Source organism: Mytilus edulis, chromosome 11, assembly GCF_963676685.1.
Source record: "Mytilus edulis chromosome 11, xbMytEdul2.2, whole genome shotgun sequence".
NCBI lineage: Eukaryota > Metazoa > Mollusca > Bivalvia > Mytilida > Mytilidae > Mytilus > Mytilus edulis.
In genome coordinates this window covers 74,758,825-74,777,192 of record NC_092354.1, presented here as the reverse complement: position 1 = coordinate 74,777,192, position 18,368 = coordinate 74,758,825, and the positions used below count along the sequence as shown (strand labels likewise).

Here is an 18,368-nt window from a genome sequence, read left to right as displayed (position 1 = left end):
TATGCTGTACAGTAGGTAGTAACCATTGTATCGCTTTGAGAATCAAAAATTAAAACTTGGGCCTGCTGTGTATAGCAATGGGGGATGATTTGTTACCAGCTAGGTCAGTTTAAAGGAAACCAGATGTGAATATAAGCATGACATTCATCAGTATATTCATGCTTTGCATTAGTGTGTGTTTATTCAGTCACTATGAAACCCTAGGGAAGGATCTCACTAAATAGCTATTACAAGAGTTTTTTCAACAAGAAGCGACAAGCAGAAAACTTTAGCAACTAGAAAGTTTATTGACTATTGAAATAGAAACTTCAAAATAATTATCATCTTATTATTTTAAGGGTAATGATGCAAACAGAGTCCATTTTTGTATTACATGAACCTGTTTTTATCTTGAATACATCTTTAATTTTCTGCTGGACACTATAAACAGCTATCCATTAACACCACCATCATTGACATATATATATACACTCAAATCCTTTAATTCATGTTTTAAGGAATATATTATTTATGAGGGTAGGAACACCCTTTACTGTCATGGATCAAACTGGTATTTTCATCTACCTTTAGTGTCAAACTGTTACTGTTAACGTCATTTGGCAAGATTTTTTTACCGTTATTCAGCACGAAAATAACCCTATGAGACCCTCATATATAGCAGCAATGTTTAGATTATCTGAATGTTGATTTTTTCAGATTTTTATTTTAACAGGCAGTAGAGATATCATGGTCCAATACCAGTGAAACTCAGACCTGGCCACTCAAGTGGACACAACATATCATTCATTATAAAACAGATGATAATAATACAATACACCAAAAAAGTGTTTGGCAAAACAGCACTGTCATATATGGTAGGTATAAAGTTATAGTTCCTTGGTTTAAAAAAGGAAAGGGTGCAGGTTCTTGACATTTTACTTTAGACCTAATCAGAAAGTCTAATCTGACCTTTAAAAATTTGAAATGAATATGAACAAAAGATGTAGAATGAACTATAAGACAGCAACTGCACAAGTAAAACAAATCTCCATTATGAAATATTGTATACTTATTTACTGGGAATGAGTGGAATAGTAAGTTTATTTTTCCGAGGAGCAACTATTATCCTGAGGCGTAGCCGAGGGCAATATTTGTATTTGATGGAACAATAAACTTACTTTTTCACGAATATCAGTAAATATTTTATTATATCGAAAAAGACAACAGACAATAAACGGCGGTGATAAATCAACTATCATAACATTAAAAGGAAACCATAACGTTTACTTCATAGATATGTTCAAATGCCATGCAAGGCTATGTCTTGCACTGGCGTCAACCTTATACTAGATACAATAGGTAAAACACGATGTCGTTACTCCCGCGTTTTTTTCAAAAAGTCCTCCAGATGCATAGCTGCATTTCAAATTCCACAAAATATAATGACGCTTGGAGTCAAATAGTTTCACCCAGGTCCAATAGTTGGAAATTTTTTACCATTCCAATAGTTCAAAGCTTGTAATTTGCAAAATAGTGAAAATATAGTGTACTTATTTTATATAGAAAATGATAACTGAGGTATAATAAAGAAAGATATATAAATTGTAGATGCTTTATAATAGGCAGGGAGTTTATAATCAATCAATAGGAAACAAGAAAGGTTAAGGGAGGGTAGAGCACTCAAATACATTTTTAACTACGCCATGCTTTATTATATGTCTGTCCCAATTAAGGAGCCATTTATTTAGTGGTTGTTGTTGGATCTGTCTACAAGGTTTAACTACTGCAACACTCATATTGGCATTAATTAAAACCTCACAGTAATTTCTGAGTTTACCATATTTTTGTATTATTTCCATCGTTTCAGGATTGGAAAATGATAAGATGTATTACTTCAGGATTGAGACGGTGTTTCCAAGTAAAAGTATATTCTCAGCATGGGAAAAGTTCTCAACATATCTTACAGGTACAAATTAATTAACTTTGTCACTAGTCATTACCAAGGTCTGTCAGACATGTGGCAATGTCCAATAATAAATGGTTTGGTCCAGTGAAATTACATCAATTACTGGACCAAATGACCAGTGTAACTACAAGAATTTTTAAAAACTATAATGTGTATTAAAATATAAAAAAAAAGATGTGGTATGATTGCCAATGAGACAACTATCCACAAAAGACCAAAATGACACAGACAAGACTGCTAAAAGACTGACTGAAATCTTTGGAACCTCAATAGCGTATCCAGGGGAGGAGGAGTTCTGTGGATAAGAACCTCACTCTATCCTGGGTAGGAAAACCCCTCCTTCAGGGGTAGAAATAAGAAAAGACCATTGACTTGCCCAAAGGGCAAGTCAATATCTAGATTAACTTGCCCTTGTATCTGTTAACTTGCCCGACTAATAGCTCGTCGCACTTACGGCGAGGGTCTGGGGGCCGCTTAAGGCCCCCAGAAGCTCTGGGGTAAATGGTGCCAAATCCTGCATTCTAGACCTCTCCTGGCAGATGATTTCAAGTTTCTATACACCCTTTTTTAAACAAAAACTTTTACTTTTACAAAAAAAAGTGACAAAAAAATTTCAGATGTACATGTAGAAACTGACCCAATTGTCAAATTTCCTGTAAAAAATATGCTTCATTTTTTGTTGCTCAACCCTGTTGAGGTTGGATTCTTTAAGTTTTTTTAAAGGGGGGACATAATTTACTAAAAAGTTTTCCATTTGTTTCTTTCTACTTTCATTTTTAAATCAACTCAAAAGTCGTTTGCAAAACGCGTTCTGATTGGATCATTGTATCGACTTCCTTTCACGATCAGTAGCGGAAATCCCCGAGCAAGTGCGACTGAACATTCTAAAACGACGGCGCTCATTGGCTTACGCATAGGAATTGACCAATAGAATTATTCGGGACAAACTACGATGTTTACGATTTTCCTGGCATGCGCATATGAAAAAAATAAAGACGGTGAAAATAGTAATACAATAATACACAGTTGTATATCGTACAAAATTACGTCTGACATAGTTATACAAATATTTTATTGGCACAAATTCATTAACAATAAATGGTTAAGACCTATTGCATATATTATTATATTAATTGACATGATAGAATGAAACACAAACACAAAATTTCAACTTGCCCGGCGGACAACTATGTGATGAGATTCACTTGCCCGCTGCAGATTTTACTTGCCTCGGGCAAGCGGGATAGCTCTTATTTCGAACCCTGTGACCTTTAAAAAATTGGTGGATCTGCCCTTGAACTTAAGTCTGTTACACATTGATGTAAAATATTTTTTTTATTTATTCAATGGATTTCATTTGTCACCGCAGCAATTTTTTATGAATAAAATTGAGAAAGGAAATGGGGAATGTGTCAAAGCGACAACAACCCGACCATAGAGCAGACAACAGCCAAAGGCCACCAATGGGTCTTCAATGCAGCGAGAAACTCCCGCAACTGGAGGCGTCCCTCAGCTGGCCACTTAAAAAATGAATACTAGTACAGTGATAATGGACGTCATACTAAACTTAAATCATACAAAACTAACAAAGGCCAGAGGCTCCTGACTTGGGACAGGCGCAAAATTGTGGCAGGGTTAAACATGTTTAGGAGATCTCAACCCTCCCCTATACCTCTAGCCAATGTAGAAAAGTAAACGTATAACAATACGCACATTAAAATTCAGTTCAAGAGAAGTCCTAGTCCGATTTCAGAAGATATGAACAGTCTACTTTCTATACAACATCCTTTCTTGTTTTTGAAGTGTCAAATATCTGTAACCATATGCATGGTATGATTCTATTAATAAAAACTTGCAATAGTTTCTGAATAAATACTACATGAAATATAAAGTTTTATTGAGAAATAATTTAATTTTGGATGTAAGGCGTCTTCTGACTGGCTGACGTTATTTTGTTATGAGCCCATAGACATAATTTAGTCATGTGACCGTGACGTCATCAACGTTTTTTCATGGTTTTCTACGGTTTAAAATGGAATTTAGAATTAAATTATAAGAAATGACTGTAATATTTTTTCTGTCTATTTGAAATAACATAAAAAATGTGGTGCACACTTTAAATAACCTGCTACGCGCGTTATTCAGTGTGCACCAAATTTTTTATGTTATTTCTTCATAGACAGAAAAAATATTACAGTCATTCCTTAAGTGAATACTGAACAAGTGGAGTCAATTTGTTTTTTGATAATGCAAATAATGCTGGTTGAGTATCTCCATCAATGATTATTAATAACAGCCATTTTTATATTTACTGCATATTTCCTGAAATTGCAATAATTAATTTTGCAATTTATTCTATTCTTCAGTTGCAATAATAAATATACACAATAATTGCTGAATCAGCAGATTTTTTTTTATTTTTCAGAGAAAACATCACCTCCGCCCCCTAAAGACATGTATCTATCAGTATTGTCTAACAACTCAATGGTGATAAAGTGGTTACCCCCTCCTCAGGAGTATCGTGTGAGAGTAAGACAATACAAGATTGTCGTAGAAGAAGACGATGGAAGAAAACAGTTCTTTAGGGTGGAGGAACAGATCAGAAAACTTCTAGTCACTAATATAGGTAATTAATTTAATAATGGATGTAACATGTCTTCTGATGACTGACATGGTTTTGTTTATCAGCCCATAGACATAATTTTGTCATGTGACTGTGACGTCAGCACCGTTTTTTCATGATTAACTCCAGTTTGAAATGGAATCAAGAATTAAATTATAAGAAATGACTGTAATATTTTTTCTACCTATTCGAAATAACATAAACTAGAGGCTCTAAAGAGCCTGTGTCGTTCACCTTGGTCTATGTGAATATTAAACAATGGACACAGATGGATTCATGACAAAATTGTGTTTTGGTGATGGTGATGTGTTTGTAGATCTTACTTTACTAAACATTCTTGCTGCTTACAATTATCTCTATCTATAACAGTACTTTCTGTGGAAAATGTTATTGAAAATCTTCAAATTTTAAGAAAATTGTTAAAAATTGACTATGAAGGGCAATAACTCCTTAGGGGGTCAATTGACTATTTTGGTCATACTGACTTATTTTTAGTTCTTACTTTGCTGTACATTATTGCTGTTTACAGTTTATCTCTATCTATAATAATATTCAAGATAATAACAAAAAAACAGCAAAATTTCCTCAAAATTACCAATTCAGGGGCAGCAACCTAACAACCGATTATCTGATTCATCTGAAAATTCCAGGGCAGATAGATCGTGACCTGATCAACAATTTTACTTCCTGTCAGATTTGCTCTTAATGCTTTGGTTCTTGAGTTATAAGCCAAAAACTGCATTTTACCCCCATGTTCTATTTTTAGCCATGGCAGCCATCTTGGTTTGTTGGCCAAGTTAACGGACACATTTGTTTAACTAGATACCCCAATGATGATTATGACCAAGTTTGGTTGAATTTGGCCCAGTAGTTTCAGAATAGAAGATTTTTGTAAAAGATTACTAAGATTTATGAAAAATGGTTAAAAATTGACTATAAAGGGCAATAACTCCTAAAGTGCTGAACTGACCATTTTGGTCATGTTGACTTATTTGTAGATCTTACTTTGCTGAACATTATTGCTGTTTACAGTTTAACTTTATCTATAATAGTATTCAAGATAATAACCAAAAACATCAAAATTTCCTTAAAATTACCATTTCAGGGGCAGCAACCCAAGAACTGATTATCTGATTCATCTGAAAATTCCAGGGCATATAGATCGTGACCTGATCAACAATTTTACTACCTGTCAGATTTGCTCTAAATGCTTTGGTTTTTGAGTTATAAGCCAAAAACTGCATTTTACCCCTATGTTCTATTTTTAGCCATGGCGGCCATCTTGGTTGGTTGGGCGGATCACCGGACACATTTTTCAAACAAGATACCCCAATGATGATTATGGCCAAGTTTGGTTAAATTTGGCCCAGTAGTGTCAGAGGAGAAGATTTTTCTAAAAGATTACTAAGATTTACGAAAAATGGTTAAAAATTGACTATAAAGGGCAATAACTTCTAAAGTGGTCAACTGACCATTTTGGTCATGTTGACTTATTTGTAGATCTTACTTTGCTGAACATTATTGCTGTTGACAGTTTATCTCTATCTATAATAATATTCAAGATAATAACCAAAAACAGCAAAATTTCCTTAAAATTACCATTTCAGGGGCAGCAACCCAACAACGAAATGTCTGATTCATCTGAAAATTTCAGGGCATATAGATGGTGACCTGATGAACAATATTACCCCTGTCAAATTTGCTCTAAATGCTTTGGTTTTTGAGATATAAGCCAAAAACTGCATTTTACTCCCATGTTATATTTTTAGCCATGGTGGCCATCTTGGTTGGTTAGGCGGGGCACCGGACGGACACATTTTTGTAAGTAGATACCTCAATGATGATTGTGGCCAAGTTTGGTTAAATTTGGCCCAGTAGTTTCAGAGGAGAAGATTTTTGTAAAAGTTATCGACGACGGATGACGACGAACGACGACGGACACCGGACGCCGGACGCAAAGTGATTGGAAAAGCTCATAAAGAAATAACATAAAAATGTGGTGCACACTTTAAATAACCTGCTACACGGGTTATTCAGTGTGCACCACATTTTTATGTTATTTCTTTATAGACAGAAAAAATATTACAGTCATTCTTTAAGAAAATTATTATCAGTCCTCTTTTCTCTCTATCTGACTATAGTCTGATATTTCTTTTTGCTTCATTAGATAAGAAAACGTTGAGAAAGGGGTCAGTACATTATTAAAAGGCAAATGAGAAAAATAGCGAACTTCGATGAAAATTATAAACGGAAAGTCCATATTAAAGCAAATGACAAAACCAAAAGCTGAAATACATGAAATGAATGGGTAACAACTGTCACCTTCCTTAGACGTCACAGGTACTTTCAATGTAAAAAATGGCTCTAAAGCAAGAAACCTCTAACTGATTTATGAAAAATAAATTTCAAAAAGTAATTTGTTTGATTGCCAATAACTAATCTTGATCACTGAAGCGATACTCACGAAACTCAACATAAATATTGTATTTATTTATATTATACTAACAATAACTATACTGTCAATACTGTTTTATTTTTAACTTTTTTTTCCAGATAGAAGTAAAGATTACACTGTAGAAATAGCTGCAATAAACAACATTGGTGAAAGTGACAAGATTGTTAGATTCTTGGAACCATTCAGTAAGATATTTGTTTAACAATCATTGCAACTTAATATGAAATAAGGCGATATGAATAGTCCATTTGCCAATTACAAATTTGATTCTGTTATTACACACTTTTTATACAAATTACTTCCCTTTGTCAATTGTAGACTGGTCCCATACCGCACAAAATTGGCGTTAGCCAATGCAAAGCATGATGAATTGAAAGTGATGTATGGGCGGTTTAACTAATTTTTCACGAAAAATAATTTCTGATGTCAAAAGTATTTAGTTAAACAACAAATAAATGTTATTAAAAGATTTAAAAACCTTATAAATTACTCACATTACGCACAGGTAAATTTGCTCTTTCTGCTAGCTCTCCATTGTAAATAAAAGTTAATGTCCTTCATAAGGGAGACAACTTTTTTAGGGATCTCTAATTACAGGGTCAATTACGGGAATTGGCAAATAGCCTATTGCTTGCCAAAAGAAAAGCTGTCTACCATAAAATAAAGAAAAAGGGGTTGAACCAAGTTAAATCATAGGAAAAGTTCAGCTGTTCCTTAAAGATTTGAAAGCTTATACTTTTTTCTATCAAATTTTATATTATTTTTATTTGTAAAAAAAACCCATATGTTTTGTGTTAGCGAAGCTAGGCACACAATTCCATTTTGTTTACATTTTACAGACAAGTGTAATATAGAGTTGTTATACTTTTTTTACGGATAATATTTTCAACTTTACACATGTATAAAAAGCACTATTCCATCAGAAATTTTACCGGTAATATTTTTTTATAGGAAATATTTCTAACGGCATCTACATCTCTGCCAAACCCTTATCATCAACGAGTGTGCAAGTGTCCTGGATATCTTCATATAAGTCAGACTTGACCAGGTATCTGGTACGATACAATACTATCAAATCGTCAGCCAGTCAGCCGGTAGATTTCTTCGTCAAGCCGTCAATAATGAGTCATGTGATGTACAATTTACAACAACATACGGAATATATTATATCACTGATACCATATTTTAATGACGAGCCAGGAAACTTGACTACAACAACTGTATGGACATTTTCAGATGTCCCATCGGCACCGCCAAAAGATGTAAATGTACAGAGTGTAAATAATACTGTAAGTGAAGCCATTATATACTGTGGATTCATTTATTTTCGTGGTTTAAGGGGAACTTGCATATTTGTGGTTTTTTAATTTCGTGGTTTTGGCAAAGTCTGAATTTATTCCTTTAGAAAATTTGTAATTAGTTGAAAATTGAAATTTGTGGTTTCCCTGTTACCACAAAATCCACAAAAACTGGTATTCAATGAATAATAATGAATCCACTGTAACTAAATTATTTTCTTTTTTTTTTTATTTCAGGGATTTTGAACATTATTTTCCAAAATTGATATTTGATTTTCAGTTTAGGCCAACTAAAATTAATTAGTAGATTTTCATCCAAATTTTTGAAAAAAATGGGGCGGGTGGGAGGATTTTATTTTTTAATTTTTATTTCTTATGAAACCGTGTTCTTCAAATATGCAAGAGTAATAATAAGTTTATATTATGTATATACATATAAGGAATGGTACACTAGTAATATTTCAAATCTTAACATGAATAAAAATCTCTAATTGGCAACCACTGTTCTACATGTAATAGCTGCTACAGAAGCCTAAACAGCAAAAACATGAAGAGGAATGCTCCCCTCAGTTAGACTATCTTCACCAAATTTAGTGTCTTTTTAAACGACCATTTTTTGTTAAAATGAAACAAATATGCAACTAAAGAATTACGAGTTCAGAATAAAATGAAACTGTTTTGAAAACGAAAGGGTTGGTGCTTTTATGATTCTTCTTATAGATGCAAATATACATGTAATTAATATGTAAAACATGAACTTAACCAAAAAAGAGAAGATGTTTAATGGCTCTATTAAGGGTATTGGGACAGAAGGTGTTTGTGCTGTTTGTCAGTAAAAAAGTCATGGGTAAATCTAAGTGTGTGTTTGCCGACTTTTTGAACTCAATTGTACTGTCATAAATCTAACAAGTTCGTGCTTGCATCATTTTATTTATACAGTTATGGTTTTGTACGAATGTGTTCCACGATTCGAGCTCTTTGGGTATAATTCACAGTCCACAATTCCTGCCACAATGTCATTTTATCAATAAAAACATCCACAGTATTCTTAATCACAGAAATTTGTGTCATACCGCGATTTGCCATCTTGGACACAGCGTATAACTTGTAACCCGATTATTTCATGCCCTTCTTGAAATCAATCTCTATTCTCGGTAGACGATTTTGTCATCGTAGAGCTGCAGAATCTTTTTTAATTACTCGAAGTAATACGAAAACCGAAATTTGAAACAGGAAGTCTGAAAGGAAACAAAATTTTTGACGGTTACCGGAAACGGAGATGAACAAATCCGGAAATCGTAAATTTTTCAAAATAAAAAAAATCGGGGCGGGACGATTTCAGAGGGGCGGGCGGGGATGAAAATCTATCAATTAATTTTAATTGGCCTTATCATACATCATCTGGTCACTATCGGAAAAAGACTGGCCAAAAATACCAAACAGATATTCAATCTCATCCTTGGAAAACAAACTGACAATTTTCATTGCAAACAACAACAATAAACCCAAACAACAGTTCACAAAACACTACATTAGTTTTTCTGAATCTATTAAAGAAGTCGGCAAATATTCCTTCCAAGTAAAATCGTTCCAAATAATTAAAAACCTCTATGCTATTACAAATTGCTATTGAAATTAGTATCAGTATTTAAGCTTGTATGCATAATAACTGATACTAGATGCATAAAACAATGCTCCAACAAATGGTTTTCACTTTTTGTCAAGGTCTGTTTACTTAACTCTAGCTGTGTTATAAAAAAGAAGATGTGGTATGATTGCCAATGAGACAACTATCCACAAAAGACCAAAATGACACAGACATTAACAACTATAGGTCACTGTACGGCCTTCAACAATGAGCAAAGCCCATACCGCAAAGTCAGCTGTGTTAGCTATAAATGGCCCCAACATGAAACAATATGAGACAATTCAATTGAGGAAATTGACAGCCTAATTTATAACATTACAATGTATATTAAACAAATGTGACTGACATGGACCAATGAAAATCACTTAAGTACAGGGTTCTGACCTGTTCTTGTGTTTTGGTTGGTTCCTCATTTGAAAATATACCATAGATCCTTTAATTTATTGCACTAGGAATGCCACGGAATAGAAGTTCCATTATAACAAAAATTACTGCAGAACTTCTGTTAGGAGGAACAAATATATAAATGACAATATAAATTCTTACTTTTTTTCAGCAAAATTTTATGGTTTCTTGGAACCCACCACCAGAACATACACAGAATGGTGACCTGGTATATTACCGCTTAGAATACAGAACTAAGTACGACGAGACAAGTAAAACTATGCTGGTTCCTGCTGATAAAAATGAAATGTTGTTATCAGGTAAGGCTACTGTTTAATTATTCATTAAACTTACAACTTAAAGATAAGGATACAATATAAATAAAGAAATGGAAGCTGGTATAAATAAAATCAACAATTTTAAGATTAAACATATATTAGTTCTTTGTTCACTTGTGTAGTGTGAGCTTTTTTCATATTCATCGTTTGTTAACATTTTTTTTCTTTTTTTTTTTCTTTTTTTTTTACATATATTGAACTGAATTGTATGATTACTACAGCACAACTACTGTCTTTCATCTCTTGTTTTCAGGTTTAGAAGAAGGTATAGTTTATGAGATGAGAGTGGCAGCCGTCACTGTCAATGGGACTGGACCATATTCAACATGGGTCCAAATGGTTGTTACTAAAAGTGGCACAGGTAATATAAGGATTATTTGCTGTGTTTTTTTACCAATTTTGATTGATCTTTTGTTATTGTATGGTAGCATGATGCATCTATACCTCTTAAATGTAGTTCAAGAAATTAGAATGGTTAATTGAAAGTTTGTTGCTTCAGAATCTAACTTATTCTGGTTTATATTTTAAAAAGCTTATACCAAAACACTGTGATTGGCTAAAACATTCTAAACAATGACAATTCAACCAATGACAAATGACCAAATAAAGAACAAATTTGAAATATATGATAAAAAAACTATGACAAAATTATATTTTTTTCAGTGATTGAGCAACCCCCAGAACCTCCATCTAATTTGACAGCTGATCCAGTACCACTTGGCGTAAACTTGATGTGGGCGTCGCCTCTAAACACCAGTATACCAGTCAAAGGTTATATAGTAGGACATGGCAGGTTTCTCCCTGAGGTTTATAGAAAGATACTTGGACCTTCTGTTTTTGAGTATACCATTACAGAGTTGAGTAAGTTATTATAGTTTATCAGAGTTTAAGGTTTTGAAATTTGATCAAGTTTCCAAATTACCCTGTCAGAATTCTTTAAAAAGGTCAAAGTTAATTAGGCCAGGATTTTTTTCATTTGTTGGTTTACAGATCCGCAGACCCGATTTTGCCGATTTACGGAATAAAAATTGACTTTTCATGCTTTTTTTTATTCCTGCCGACCCCAAAAAAAACATTATCTCTAAAAAAGAAAAAAAATATATCCTTTTTTAAGAAATAAAATGCATTGAACACTAATGAAATTTGATAACACTAAACTGAAACTTCCAATTTACGTATCTAAAAATAAACAAATCAGTGATAACTGACCTTGAAATGTTGTTTGCACAAATAATTTTGCACAAATAATTTTGCAGAACGAAACCTGTGTTTAAAATCCATTACACATTAAGTTTGTTTTCCGTATTTGTCATCATTCCGTAAGATAGAAAATGGAAAATGAACTTGTCCAACTGTAGACGTCAAGTTGAAGTACTTAATTAAAACAAATCCTTTGGAATTTCCTTAAGACTTGTGTCATTGATAATTAAAAAAAATTGTTCATTTTGATATAAAAGACAGGAATGCATGACAACAGATGAACCTGATATCTTGGTTTTTTCCAGTGGACGAGTCTATTACGTTTTGACATGTGTGTTGAAACTTATTTTCGTACGACGTTTATGCATTTTTTTCTTTATCAGTTTTCGTGTTTGAAGATCATTAATCACCAAGTTTCCTGAAATTTGTTTAAGGCTACGTTTGTGAAATGATGATTTAATTTCGTCTTTGTCCATGGACACAACCCCCTTCCCCCCCCCTTTTTCACAGAAAGTTATTACACGATGTCATGCGATGTGTATGGCAGCTAAGCAATAATATTTTATCGAACTAGTATATATAAGAAATGATGATAAAATAGCAAACCAAACATATTGTTGATATATATTTTTTTTTTGCATATTTTCCTGTCTTGAGAGATATTTTTATACGACCGCAAAATTTGAAAAATTTTTCGTCGTATATTGCTATCACGTTGGTGTCGTCGTCGTCGTCGTCGTCCGAATACTTTTAGTTTTCGCACTCTAACTTTAGTAAAAGTGAATAGAAATCTATGAAATTTTAACATAAGGTTTATGACCACAAAAGGAAGGTTGGGATTGATTTTGGGAGTTTTGGTCCCAACATTTTAGGAATAAGGGGCCAAAAAGGGCCCAAATAAGCATTTTCTTGGTTTTCGCACTATAACTTTAGTTTAAGTTAATAGAAATCTATGAAATTTTGACACAAGGTTTATGACCACAAAAGAAAGGTTGGGATTGATTTTGGGAGTTTTGGTTCCAACAGTTTAGGAATTAGGGGCAAAAAAAGGGCCCAAATAAGCATTATTCTTGGTTTTCGCACAATAACTTTAGTTTAAGCATGGAAGTAATATTTAGAAGGAATAACAACGACTAATTAGCATGTATTTATAGCATGCTGAGCTCTGTACTAAAGTCATACGATTTCATCCAATTATAGTCTCAGCGGTAAGACGCCTTTGGTTACTATCTGCGTTACCGCGGTTGTAAAAGGCATCTGGAATTTCTTATCAGTCACGTGGTTTTATCGAGTCCGGTAATTATAGCGCACCTGTGGGAAATCCCTAGTTTATTAATAACAAGGTAGCGCTGAATCACATAGAATATCTACCTTTAGAAAGAAATCGAATGGTGAAAAAAACTTGAAAAACGGACGAGAATTGTTCAAACTACAGCAGTTTAACATGGGAAATTGTATTTAATTTAGCATATTTTTGCTTTTTACCGTTTGTTTTAAACTGTTCTAAAAGTATTTTCCGGTTAAAAGCGGATCCCGAGTTAAACAGTTAAATACCGATGAATCGATCAGGTTTCACATGATGTTTAACAAAATAATGTAGGCAAATGTAGGCATAGATTTTTTTACTGTTGAAATGTGCAAAGTTTATCGAGATTGAATGAAATAATATTTACTTTCAAGTATTCTAAATTTATGTATATGTCATAAATGTCATTGATTGCATTATTGAAACTGGACAACTAAAACCGGGATAATATTTTCGTAAATATATATTTAAAAAGTGTTTATTGTGGAATGCTTGTATTAATATAATAAGCTATACAGCAAAAAATATAACAAACCGACGAAATGGGCTTGCATTTATCTGTCTTACGGTAAATTCATTTTTACACAAATTAGTTTATGTATCAAGAACTCAAATTGAAGGATAGACCCGTTTAGAATTGTTAATAATTTAATTGACTATAAATACACGAGAGATTTAGATTTTTCGTATTTAATAAAGGGTGTCCAAACGTATTTTGTGTACAGTCATCTTCTTAACTTTATACGGAAATGGTTTTTTAATTGTCTGTAAATTTTAAAATTGAAATGACACAACTTTGTTCTCCAATTACGTATGTGATAGCTGTCGGTTTTAACTATTAAGTTAAAACTAACCAAAAATAGGGAAAAATTGGACTAAAATAAAAATTGAACGAATGACTCTTTTCGGCAGCGTACATCAACGGAATGTAACGAATGGACTATTCGGGTTACTTCGCATGTATATTCGACAAAAACTTGTCTGTTCGTAGTTCTCCGTGAACATGAAAATGACCGATAAGTGTCAGTGATTTGATCGATCACATGCGGAGAATAAACTTCCATGCCAGATATTGAACCAATTAACGAGTTATTGAAAGATGGGCGGTAACGCAGATGAAACCTTTGAAGTGACGACGATGTTATTCCTTCCAATATTACTTCCATGGTTTAAGTAAATAGAAATCTATGAAATTTAAACACAAGGTTTATGACCATAAAAGGAAGGTTGGTATTGATTTTGGGAGTTTTGGTCCCAACAGTTTAGGAATAAAGGGCCCAAAGGGTCCAAATTAAACTTTGTTTGATTTCATCAAAAATTGAATAATTGGGGTTCTTTGGTATGCCGAATCTAACTGTGTATGCAGATTCTTAATTTTTGGTCCCGTTTTCAAATTGGTCTACATTAAGGTCCAAAGGGTCCAAAATTAAACTTAGTTTGATTTTAACAAAAATTGAATCCTTGGGGTTGTTTGATATGCTGAATTTAGAAATGTACTTAGATTTTTAATTATTGGCCTAGTTTTCAAGTTGGTCCAAATGGGGGTCCAAAATTAAACTTTGTTCATCAAAAATTGAATAAATGGATTCTTTGATATGCCAAATCTAACTGTGTATGTAGATTCTTAATTTTTGGTCCAGTTTTCAAATGGTCTACATTAAGGTCCAAAGGGTCCAAAATTAAACTAAGTTTGATTTTAACAAAAATTAAATTCTTGGGCTTATTTGATATGCTTTATCTAAATATGTACTTTGATTTTTGATTATGGGCCCAGTTTTCAAGTTGGTCCAAATCAGGATTCCATATCAAGTATTGTGCAATAGCAAGAAATTTTCAATTGCACAGTATTGCACAATAGCAAGAAATATCTAATTGCACAATATTGTGCAATAGCAATTAACTTTCAATTGGAGTTATCTTTCTTTGTATAGAATGGAAGTTGATAATATATGTTGGAAATTTACCAGACATGACTATGATGTCATTTTCTATTTTTATTTGCCAATAACTTTTCTCATTTCAGATTTCATAAATAAAAAGAAAATTTCTTCAAACATTTTTTTGAGAGGATTAATATTCAACAGCATAGTGAATTGCTCAAAGGCAAAAAAAATATTTTAAGTTCATTAGACCACATTCATTCTGTGTCAGAAACCTATGCTGTGTCAACTATTTAATTTTAGATTTAAAAAGTTTGAAGAAGAAATCTTTAATTGATTTGTAAAATCTTGACATTTGTTTTGTGTAAAAAAAAACATGTAATGTCAAAAATTTGATCACAATCCAAATTCAGAGCTGTATCACGCTTGAATGTTTTGTCCATACTTGCCCCAACTGTTCAGGGTTCGACCTCTGCGGTCGTATAAAGCTGCGCCCTGCGGAGCACCTGGTTTCCTTTTTTTTCCTGACCGATTGACCCGACTTTTTCATGGGGAAAATCTGTAAACCAACAAACTAAAAAACCCTGGCCTTATCTGACATAATTCTTTTCAAAATATTCCAATTAAAACCTGTATTGAATGATGATTTTAATATTGAGCCTAATAATGATAGACAATATATCAGCTATATTACCACATCATTAATGAAGTAAGACACATTTATTTAGCGAGAAATTCCCGCACCCGGAGGCGTCCTTCAGCTGGCCCCTAAACAAATATATACTAGTCCAGTGATAATGAACGCCATACTAATTTCCAAATTGTACACAAGAAACTAAAATTAAAATAATACAAGACTAACAAAGGCCAGAGGCTCCTGACTTGGGACAGGCGCAAAAATGCGGCGGGGTTAAACATGTTTGTAAGATCTCCACCCTCCCCCTATACCTCTAACCAATGTAGAAAAGTAAACGCATAACAATACGCACATTCAAATTCAGTTCAAGAGAAGTCCGAGTCTGATGTTAAAAAAAAAACAATCTGGCCTATTCAGGTACTAAAAAATTATATTCTGGCTTTATCTTCAGATAGTATGACAAGTATCTGATATGATGTTTCTTTGGATAGACACAACAAACATACTCTTCCTTGGATGTATAAAACAGAAGATGTGGTATGATTGCATTGCCAATAAGACAACTATCCACAAAAGACCGAAATGACACAGACATTAACAACTATAGGTAAACGTAGGGCCTTTAACAATGAGCAAAGCCCATACCGTTTAGTCAGCTATAAAAGGCCCCGATAAGACAATGTAAAACAATTCAAACGAGAAAACTAACGGCCTTATTTATGTAAAAAAATGAACGAAAAACAAATATGTAGCACATAAACAAACGACAACCACTGAATTATAGGCTCCTGACTTGGGACAGGCACATACATAAATAATGTGGCGGGGTTAAACATGTTAGCGGGATCCCAACCCTCCCCCTAACCTGGGACAGTGGTATAACAGTACAACATAAGAATGAACTATAAAATCAGTTGAAAATCTTCCTTGGATGGCATGGTTAAAAAAAAGTATAGCTTATCTCAAAATCCAAGGCCTCACCCCAGAAAATCAAATGGTCCATGCTTTACATTTAGTCCTTAGGAATGTTGTTTAATATAAACATGATAAATCATGGTGTATTCATTTCAGGACAAAATGCGCAGTATATTCTGACTGTCCGCTCATTTAACAGTTTTGGAGAAAGTAAGCCAGCTTTTTTGAAAGCTAAATCAGGTATGAGTAAAATCTATTGTATATTTAGATATAACATTGTCATAAAGACATAATATGTAGATGTGCATGTCCACAAGAAATTTTTATCATATGACTGTCAATGACTTTGTAAGAATTATGAGTCTTTGAACTAAAGGAAATTGGTGATATTTTGTTTCCATGAGTGACACTGTTGGGGCATTGGGGTTTGTGAGTTGTGCACAGTGGTTTGATTGCCAATAAAACAACTATCCATCAACGTTCAGATGTCAGAAGTGGATGTTAGCAATTATAGGCAACCATACAGCCTTTGATATAAATGAGAAAAAAGCATACCATTTTAGCCCATTCTGAAAAATTTGCCATTATAATTGAATTTACATTTACTAAAAATAACAGCAAAATTTTGATAATAACATAGTTACATATGATAATTTGCAAATAATCTCTCACATTAAGCTTATCAAATTTTTTAATTTTATTATTACATTTTAGGGAAAAGACAACAGAATAATTATGAACTAACTACAATAGCTGCCACAACTCCAGGTAGGTAATCTACAATAGCTGCCATAACTCCAGGTAGGTGATCTACAATAGCTGCCACAACTCCAGGTAGGTAATCTACAATAGCTGCCACAACTCCAGGCAGGTGATCTACAATAGCTGCCACAACTCCAGGTAGGTAATCTACAATAGCTGCCACAACTCCAGGCAGGTGATCTACAATAACTGCCACAACTCCAGGTAGGTGATCTACAATAGCTGCCACAACTCCAGGTAGGTAATCTACAATAGCTGCCATAACTCCAGGTAGGTGATCTACAATAGCTGCCACAACTCCAGGTAGGTAATCTACAATAGCTGCCACAACTCCAGGCAGGTGATCTACAATAGCTGCCACAACTCCAGGTAGGTGATCTACAATAGCTGCCACAACTCCAGGTAGGTGATCTACAATAGCGGCCACAACTCCAGGTAGGTGATCTACAATAGCTGCCACAACTCCAGGTAAGGTGTTCTACAATAGCTGCCACAACTCCAGGTAGGTGATCTACAATAGCTGCCACAACTCCAGGTAGGTGATCTACAATAGCTGCCACAACTCCAGGTAGGTGATCTACAATAACTGCCACAACTCCAGGTAGGTAATCTACAATAGCTGCCACAACTCCAGGTAGGTGATCTACAATAGCTGCCACAACTCCAGGTAGGTGATCTACAATAGCTGCCACAACTCCAGGTAGGAGATCTATTGGTGATTATTGTTTTCAAGTTTGGAAGGACCTTTTAAGGGAGTTTAATTTATTAAGAATTGAGCCATTTTATTTGCAGGAATTTAGAATAGCCAGTAAAATTGTTAGGAGCAAGATTTTGGAATTTATTTTTATCTTGATGACATTACTTTCACAGGAATTAGGCATTTGATATTTATTATCCCATGAGTATGTGATGAGAACCCCTCTTTAACCTAACTTTTGGTAACCCTTTTTATGTAAAAATAGTTTTTGTAAAAAAGT

General features: G+C 33.7%; 1 protein-coding gene across 3 annotated transcripts in view; it reads left to right on the top strand.

The window, feature by feature from the left end:
- LOC139496278 (neogenin-like) overlaps positions 1–18,368 on the top strand; it is a 229,785-nt gene that overhangs the window by 23,778 nt on the left and 187,639 nt on the right. For all 3 annotated transcript variants that reach the window (XM_071284776.1, XM_071284779.1, XM_071284778.1), the window contains 10 exons: positions 713–854; positions 1,847–1,945; positions 4,371–4,571; positions 7,122–7,208; positions 7,975–8,312; positions 10,526–10,673; positions 10,945–11,052; positions 11,355–11,552; positions 16,786–16,869; positions 17,344–17,397. In XM_071284776.1, the coding sequence (XP_071140877.1) occupies positions 713–854; positions 1,847–1,945; positions 4,371–4,571; positions 7,122–7,208; positions 7,975–8,312; positions 10,526–10,673; positions 10,945–11,052; positions 11,355–11,552; positions 16,786–16,869; positions 17,344–17,397 (1,459 nt within the window). The remainder of the gene's footprint in view (positions 1–712; positions 855–1,846; positions 1,946–4,370; positions 4,572–7,121; positions 7,209–7,974; positions 8,313–10,525; positions 10,674–10,944; positions 11,053–11,354; positions 11,553–16,785; positions 16,870–17,343; positions 17,398–18,368) is intronic.